Genomic DNA, 8,760 nt, shown 5'->3' on the forward strand with positions numbered 1-8,760 from the left:
CTCCAAGGTCATAGAACACTGTGTCACATCCCCAAATGGCTCATTCAAATGAACAGAATCCATCAAAGGACTCAGGGGTGGTGACAGCTACCTGAGGGAGTGTAAATGTGGTGTTTCCACTTCGCATTAACACCCCAGCACAGTCAGTTTGATATTTACAGTCTTTATTACATATGTACAAAAAAAGCTACAGTTCAGAATTATGTGTCCAAACCCGTTGAGTCAGATTCAGGGAGTGGCTTCCTTCGATTCCCACACCAGCAAAGAAGGCGGGGGAATCGCGCGAGATGTCTTTGCCCCTTACATTTCATTTCCCTCCTTGTCTGTGCTGATTTGAAAGCCCCCTCTCTTCCAGAGTCTGAGCTCCCTTCCCAGACCTCTGGGTGGTTGAAGGGCTCTGCAGCATCCCTGAGCCCTTCCTCCTCGTGGCTAATCTCCACCCGCTCTTCCGCATCCTCTGTCTCTGGGCGGTTTAAGGGCTCCACAGCATCCCTGAGCCCCTGCTCTGCCTCTTCTGTCACTTGCTTCTCCGAATTCTCCCTGGCAGTTAATGAGGTGGCTAAGGGGTACTTGGATGAGCAACAGAAACTATGGGGAGCATGTTGGTCTTTAAACATTTGTGAGTGTGTGTGTTTAGGGTAATAAAAAATACCTTCGTTACTGGGGACACACTGAGCCAAACCATTGTTCCATCTAGTTTGGTATTTTTTACACTGGCTGGCAGTGATTCTCCAGGTTGTAGAATCAAAGAATCATAGAATCATAGAGTTAGAAGAGACCACAAGGGCCCTCCAGTCCAACCCCCTGCCAAGCAGGAAACACCATCAAAGCATTCTTGCCATATGCCTGTCAAGCCTCTGCTTAAAGACCTCCAAAGAAGGAGACTCCACCACACTCCTTGGTAGCAAATTCCACTGCCAAACAGCTCTTACTGTCAGGAAGTTCTTCCTAATGTTGAGGTGGAATCTTTTTTCTTGTAGTTTGAATCCATTGCTCTGTGTCCACTTCTCTGGAGCAGCAGAAAACAACCTTTCTCCCTCCTCTATATGACATCCTTTTATATATTTGAACATGGCTATCATATCACCCCTTAACCTTCTCTTCTCCAGGCTAAACATACCCAGCTCCCTAAGCCGTTCCTCATAAGGCATCATTTCCAGGCCTTTGACCATTTTGGTTGCCCTCTTCTGGACACGTTCCAGCTTGTCAGTATCCTTCTTGAACTGTGGTGCCCAGAACTGGACACAGTACTCCAGGTGAAGTCTGACCAGAGCAGAAGACAGTCGTACTATTACTTCCCTTGATCTAGATGCTATACTCCTATTGATCCAGCCCAGAATTGCATTGGCTTTTTTAGCTGCTGCATCACACTGTTGACTCATGTCAAGTTTGTGGTCTACCAAGACTCCTAGATCCTTTTCACATGTACTGCTCTCAAGCCAGGTGTCTCCCATCCTGTATTTGTGCCTTTCATTTTTTTGGCCCAAGTGTAGTACTTTACATTTCTCTTTGTTAAAATTCATTTTGTTTGCTTTGGCCCAGTTGTCTAATCTGTTAAGGTCATTTTGAAGTGTGATCCTGTCCTCTGGGGTATTAGCCACCCCTCCCAATTTGGTGTCATCTGCAAACTTGGTTTTCTGATAGGGGACTTTCACAGCCCTACCAGGAGGTGACAGGCAATAAACCATACATGCCAAGCAGATTTCTCCTGAGTTATAGCCCTTCCCTAAATCCTACACTGTTCCTACATAATGACAGCACAAGAGAAAAATCAAAGAGTATCATTAATTCCTTCTCCTTATAAGTTGCTCTCGGTTGTTCAGCTCTGGCCTCAGTATGATGATATAGCATTTAGGGGCAAAGATGCAGCCCAATAGTCCAGCGCTGGAAGCTAAGATGGAGAAGATCTCCACCATCACCATGTATTTCCCTTTGGTGCTCAGGTAAGTTGGGACAAAGGACAACCAAACACTGCAAAACAGCAACATGCTGAAGGTAATGAACTTGGCTTCATTGAAACTGTCTGGTAATTTTCGGGCTACAAATGCTACAATGAAACTGGCAATGGCCAGGAGGCCCATGTAGCCCAGGACACAGTAAAACATGACAACTGACCCTTCATTACATTGCACAATGGTTTCTTCTGCTGCTGAGTCCATATCTAGATCAGGGAATGGGGGAGAGGTTGTCAACCACAGGATACAAATATTTGCTTGAATAAGGGAGCAGGAAAGAACAATGGAATGAGACAATCCTTTCCCTACCCATTTAGTCATGCTAGACCCTGGCATTGTAGCTATGAATGCAAGAGAAACCATGATAGTTTTGGCTAACACACAAGAAACAGCCAATGAGAAGATGGTGCCAAAAGTTGGCTGTCGGAGAAGGCAGGTCACTTTACCAGGTCGACCGATGAACAACAAAGATGAGAGGAAGCAGAGAAGAAGAGAGATGAGCAGGGTGTAGGTGAGGTTCCGATTGTTGGCTTTGACGATGGGAGTATCTCTGAACTTAATAAAAGCTGATAGCACAAAAACTGTGATCAGGGAAAAAGAAACAGCAACTGAGGCCAAACAGAACCCTAAAGGTTCTTCATAAGAAAGAAAGCTCAGAGTTTTGGAGAGGCATCCAGTTTTGTTCTTATTTGGATACTCATCTTCTTGGCATTTGAAGCAGACATCTGTGTCTGAAATATTGAAACAGAACACATTTCAGTGCCAGCTCATGTGTGACTCATGAGCAATTATTTACTTTCCATGTGGTGGTTGTTTCTCACATTGACTTGAATTTTGTAATTCCAAGTGAACTAATGGTCATATAAAAGGCATTTTAATATTATTTCAATTATTGTTTGACAGCATAACTGTCTTAAAACCAAATGTACCTTAGATATGATGTTTTGTGTTTTTAAGGTCCTTTAATTATAACTTAATGTAAATCTTGTTGCATTCAATGAGACTTACTCCCCAATCAATGCACATAGTATTGGAGCATTATTAGTTTGCAAATGTTATCTTGAGAAGATACTGGAAGGCAGTGGAAAAATATTTTAATATCTTCCCAAACTAGGTTGTGTGATTTAAAAAATGCAGATCAGCATTGTAATTTTCCAGTTGTGAATTCATTTGATGCAACAATCTCTGTTAATCATCACTGATGAAGAAGTAATGTACTCCATCACCTACCTGTCTGGTTTGAAATCTTCCCTTCTGGGCATGGAGTACAATCATAGCAGCAAAACTTTTCCCCTTCTTTCCTTTTCTTCTGATGACCAGGACTGCAGTGCTCATTGCACACAGAAAGAGGCATCCCCTATCCATAATCAGGAAAGGAGTTTTAGCTGGTAAAATGTTCACACATGCTCTCCAATTACTGATCATCAAGCAAAAAAACAAAAAAAACTGACTGTATTTGAAATTATACCACAACAGACTACATTTGGTCGAATTATACAGTATCATCTATACAGACCTGGATCTTCCCCATCCGTTCCTGGAGATATTAATTCTGAGCCTGGAACCTTTTCCATGCAAAACAACCAAGACATGCAACATGTCCAATACAAATAGAGACAGCCATCTGGTTGCCCATCAATAAATTTTATCTTTGTGTTGAAAAACAGAGAGCTACCTAGTAGTTCCATTTCCATTTTTTCCCAATGTGCTAGATAGTCAGAAAATTCATTGGATTGTTATGTTAGGCTAGGCTGCATGGGTAGTTTCTGTCACCTGAACAACCCATCTGAAGAATGAAAGGTGCCACCAAAATTCCAAAGATCCCATACCTGGTTAAAGCTTCTGTACCAGTCAATTGTATCTTCATGAATGGTTATTTTCTCCCCTTCAATAGCATCAGGATTGACCTGTCCAATTTTCACTCTAAGATAGGAGTTGTTTGGGAAAGTGATTGTGTTCACAATGTCAAAGCCACTTGCCATTTCCCTTTTATCATTAAAAGACACTGTTTCACCAGCTGAATTGTTAAATGAGATGTCTTGGAGAATTGCGTCGAGCTAATTGAAAGGGAAAATAACACAAATGGACTGAGAGTATAATTTTTATGTACACAGGCAATCCCTGATTTGTGCATTCTTGGACATCGTGCGCGTCTGTGAAATCATTTGCAATTGAAAAAAGCCTGCACTCTGCCCCGGTCCCACCTTTTTGTAATATCTTTTATTATGTTTCGGGGTCACTTCTGGGTTTTCTGCTGTGTGCATGTTTGCAATCATGCACATATTGGTCGTATCCAAAAAGGGGGTTGCCTGCATTAAAAATGAACTGTTTTGACATAATAGATGCAAAATACTCCATGCAGTGGTAGAAAACATAAATATATGTTGAATTTCAATCTAGAAGAGAAATTTGTGAATCTGCAAATCTTAGACCGATGTGCAACACTAGTCATACTTAGAGTAGATCCAATGAAATTAATGACCTTATGACGAACAATGCTATTTCATCATTTCTGGGTGAAATGAGTAGGATTTACCTGCCAAGCTTGCAGATCCTGAAATTCAACAGGTTTACTGCCAACCGTTGTTCTGTCCTTGGATCTTGATGAGTAAATAGCATGCAAAGCATGAGCCGCGGCATAGACAGCATTGTAGATGCTGTAACTCTCACCAGTCACATCCATTTCAAACACAGGCCTAGGAAGGCTCTGAAATTTCTCATCCCCAGTACACATTCCATCTAGCATTTCAGGCACACTGGGGTTTGAAAACGAACAATCAAATGCTTGCTCCCAGAAGTCTTTGAGAAAGCCATCCCCTTGTATCACACCAGGCCTTGTGTTCTGAAGAAATTCATCGAATCCTGGAAGATCTTTGGAGTGAATTGTGAAAGAAATAGCACCTTGGAACAGCTGGAAATCCCAGGTCCTGTGAACACTTGTTGAAACAAAATCCACCTGGGATGTCATAATCCACACCTTTGCAAAGGTTGTGTTTCCCTTCTTTGATGGATCTCCGAGAAAAATAACAGTTCTGAGCCATGCTATTGTCAAAGCCTCTCCACTGATGATAAAAGCATTGACTTTATCATCTGTAAAACGTTCAAAAATACTAGAGAATTTATCCAAAACTTCACCCATTTTGTCCCAATGAGCTTCTCGTGGTATTCTTTGTGTGAATGCTGAACAGATGCCATTCAGTGAGAGCAATGCGTCTACTATCTGCAAGAAACGTTCTCCCATATCACCAGCCACAGCAAAGAGCCCAACCCATGTCCACTTGAAATGCTGAAGAAGCTCGATAATCCCCATATATTGATGAGATTCATTTTGGACCATACGGTAAAAGAAAGGGACCTGACGTTCATCACTCTCCTCTGGAGGAAAGGAGCCATATGTGAGCTAAAAGGAAATGTGCATATATTTTAGAGAGATATTAGAAGTTTCCTTGCAAAATACTATTGACTTAACAAATATTTGATGAAGTAATGTGTAAGTTCACTGCAGTTGAATCCATGAACTGTTCCAGCTGTGTGGGAGAATCTATCTGGCTAGTAGGCCAGATGAGCTCTCCTACTTCTTCTGGGCCAAATCTGACAGGTGGGCATGGCCATCATGTGATGGTTGATGAGACTTCAAAGCAGTATGCAGGAATTGCAAAGAGCCCTGTCTGGTGCTTTGAAGCACCACTGATCAGCAGGCTTGCAATTGGCACTAATCAGCCGATGGACAGTGACTTCAAGCCTGCTTTCTTCCAGGGTCATCTGAGCTCAGAACTTTTTTGATGCCTGTCCTAAGAATATGAGGAAGCCACCTGAATCAGAAAAAGCCCAACTAGTCCAGAATACAGTTCTCACAGTGACCAAGTACATGCCTTTGGGAAGCCCAGAAGGGGCTCTGCAGTGTCTTGGTGGAGTGTGTGTGTGGGTTGTGTACATCAAGGCAATATTGGATGGTGGCCATGCGCATAGATCTGACTGTGGCTCCCTACCTACCTCGGTGGTGGATAGCCAATATTAATCCTCAGAGTAGGGACAGATGAATCCATCAATGTTGTGCCTCATTTCTCCAATCTTAAATTCAACTCTCCCAATTTACACACAAGTTTGCATTATTTTAAAAAATATATATCAAAAAGTCATTGTGAGCGTTTGTTAGTATTTTAATGCACAATTCTTCTAAAACACCCAGTTTTCTTTGTGATTTGCCTTGCATATATGTTTTGATACAATGCAATTTTGGATGTTATTTTATTTATGAACAGCTTCCTATAACACACTGGAAAGCAATTTAACAATAAAAAGCATGTATTTGTGTTCGAGGGGATTATCTGGGAGTTGTATCCACAGTTTTGTTTTCTCAAAATTCTAATATATAAGCTATATATTATATAATGCTGGAACAAGACCACCCACTGATTTTTCAGATGGCATGCAATGCCGTCCAGCATGGGTTGACCATCTTGTAGCCAGACAAGGGAAACATAAACTCACAGGAATTCATTCTTGTCAGGACTAAGTCTCAGTCAATACATTCCATCTTTATTTGAATGGCAAATGCATAATTTGTGGGGGGGGGGAACCCATGTTCCCATTCATAGATCCTACCTGTGGAATATTGTAGTGATCAAGGATCTCTGCCATACGGAAGGAGATATCAGCACTAAGTCCCCCAATGATGGCTATGTGATTTTTCTGCATGTCACATTTGTAGTTGGGGAAAAATCTATGTGATTTGAAGAGCAGATCCAGAGTGGTCCTGTATGTCATTCTCTCATCAAAGTAGCTGTCATAGATATGGAACCCAAGTGTGACATTGGGCAAGATCTTGAGGCTTTCATGTATTTCATTCACAGCAAATGCCAAAGCCAGATTGTGCTGGTAGAACTTTGTCACTACACTGCAAAAAAAAAAAAAAATCATTTACAATTTCAGATTAAGAATTCTTCAATTAGTTCCAATGGATGAGGTAGGGTTTACTTCTGTGTAGATGCATATGCACCATGATTCTTGAAAATGAGAACCCATTGAAATCAGTGAGACAAGTTGGTCGTGATTGGAAGCTGAACTCACTCAGTGCTACCCTATATAATCCTACTTGGAAGACAGTGCTTTTCTCTATTAAAAAAATGTTTAGGGATAATCTCATTTTCCTACTCAAATTGAGGCCAAACTTAGATTCACAACATGTTTAGGGGTATGCATCCCCCCCCAAAGGCACTGTTGGATGTGAATCCTCTGAGTTTTATGGATCATACTCCCAGTTATAGGATTGCAGTTTTAGTTTGGATCCAATCACCATCTATTATGAAGTCTGAATAGTCTATCCTAGTTTTTGCTAAATTTTCTGTTCTGAACTTGATAGCTGAATGAACTAAGCCAATCACCCCCCCACATTCCCCTACCTGTGACCACTTGATAATTGTTGAGGGTCTTGGCAGACCATTTAATGATGTTTCTGCTTGTTGTATCTACTGTAATGGGGAACACTGGCCTGTGAGAACTCCAGTTGGAGAACAACCTTTACCAAAGGTGTCATGTGTTTTGAAGATGCTTGAATTCAGGACAAAAGGGAGAAATGTGCTAAGAGGAAGGCACACTTGGCAAACCCTCAGCATGATCAACTCCCACCCAGAAACCTATGTCCCCACTGTGGAAGGACGTGTGGATCCAGAATTGGCCTCCACAGTCACTTACAGACTCAACAGTGTTCATGGAAGATAATCTTACTCAGCTACGAGTGATCGCCAAATAATGTTTAGTGCTAGGTGCTGTATGATTTTTATTTGCATTTTTACAGACATGCTATGGACAACATTGTTGTTGTTGTTGCTGCTGCTAAAATCAGTATACCGCTCTTCATCTGTAGATCTCAGGGTGGTTCACAACATAAAATTACAAGATATAAAACAGAAAATACATGATGTGCAGCCACAGTTGGGGAACCCCTAAACTAAGCTCCTCAGGCATGTTCTTATTTCTGTAAAGCTATACAGCAGTAAGCAAGCCACATGTCCCCAGAACATGTGGGGAATCATTTAGACTTTTGTTGCTAAGCCAGGTTTCAGTGATTTGGGTAACCTGAGGTTAGTGTTCTGGAAAGACAGGAGAACATATCTTGCTCCATATCCATATGTTGCTTTCCAAAATAAAAAAGAATTGTCATTGTTGCAGAACAAAATCCACTTTTACTTCCTGTAAAATTAGTTGACTTAGAAATAAGTGACTGAGAAAGTTGAGTACCCCTGGGGCAGAATGACCCTACATGGGCTTCCTCTCAATTGTTTAGATGAATGTCTGTGAACTGGCGAGGCTCAGAAGGTGCATTGGAGAGGAAGGGGCAACAGCCTTACTATGGAATCTCAAACATATTCTGCGAAGGGTGTTCCTTGAAGTCCACTTCATAGAAAACATAATACATCTGAGAAATAACCCCACCAATGAGGAGGTCACCTGGATGATACCACTCATGTGGAACAGGGAAAGGATCGTTTCTGGGACACCTGAGAGTATCTGCTTTAGACACAACAGGAGTTAGGAGAAGCAGCAATGATAATGACCACAACATCCTAGCATCAAGGCTAGTTCTCTCTAAATGTGAACTTTCCTGTGTCCATCCATACTCGCTGCTTGGCTAAAGCAGCCTGCAGTGGATGTTGCCTGGCTCTGCCAAGGCAACCGTAGAAAAGGCATTTGCAATACTTATTTTTAAAATCAAAGGGTAGCAAATAAATGCCTTGAATACTAGCTGGTTTTTTTTCCAAAATTTGAGTTCTCTCCAATGATATTAAATGGCTGTGTGTGTCGG

General features: G+C 41.6%; 1 protein-coding gene across 1 annotated transcript; it reads right to left on the reverse strand.

Moving 5' to 3' along the window:
• Window positions 1-1,784: 1,784 nt before the first annotated feature.
• Window positions 1,785-8,520, reverse strand: LOC118078081 (vomeronasal type-2 receptor 26-like). The gene is made up of 6 exons (XM_035101810.3): window positions 8,306-8,520; window positions 6,561-6,852; window positions 4,492-5,355; window positions 3,785-4,012; window positions 3,186-3,312; window positions 1,785-2,686 (listed from the first exon to the last, which is right to left on the reverse strand). The coding sequence occupies exons 1-6, from the start codon at window positions 8,518-8,520 to the stop codon at window positions 1,785-1,787; spliced, it is 2,628 nt and encodes an 875-aa protein (XP_034957701.3).
• Between the last annotated feature and the right edge of the window lie 240 nt (window positions 8,521-8,760).

This window comes from Zootoca vivipara, chromosome 12 (genome assembly GCF_965207765.1).
Source record: "Zootoca vivipara chromosome 12, rZooViv2.hap1.1, whole genome shotgun sequence".
Taxonomy (NCBI): Eukaryota; Metazoa; Chordata; class Lepidosauria; order Squamata; family Lacertidae; genus Zootoca; species Zootoca vivipara.

Bases quoted from the DNA above. Each gene is read 5' to 3' on its own strand.
- LOC118078081 (XM_035101810.3), bottom strand. From the start codon at position 8,520: ATGTTGTGGTCATTATCATTGCTGCTTCTCCTAACTCCTGTTGTGTCT. The intron at 6,853-8,305 runs GTAAGGCTGTTG...TTTTTTTTGCAG, and splicing joins AATATGTTTGAGATTCCATA to TGTAGTGACAAAGTTCTACC. The intron at 2,687-3,185 runs GTAGGTGATGGA...TCAATATTTCAG, and splicing joins GAAGATTTCAAACCAGACAG to ACACAGATGTCTGCTTCAAA.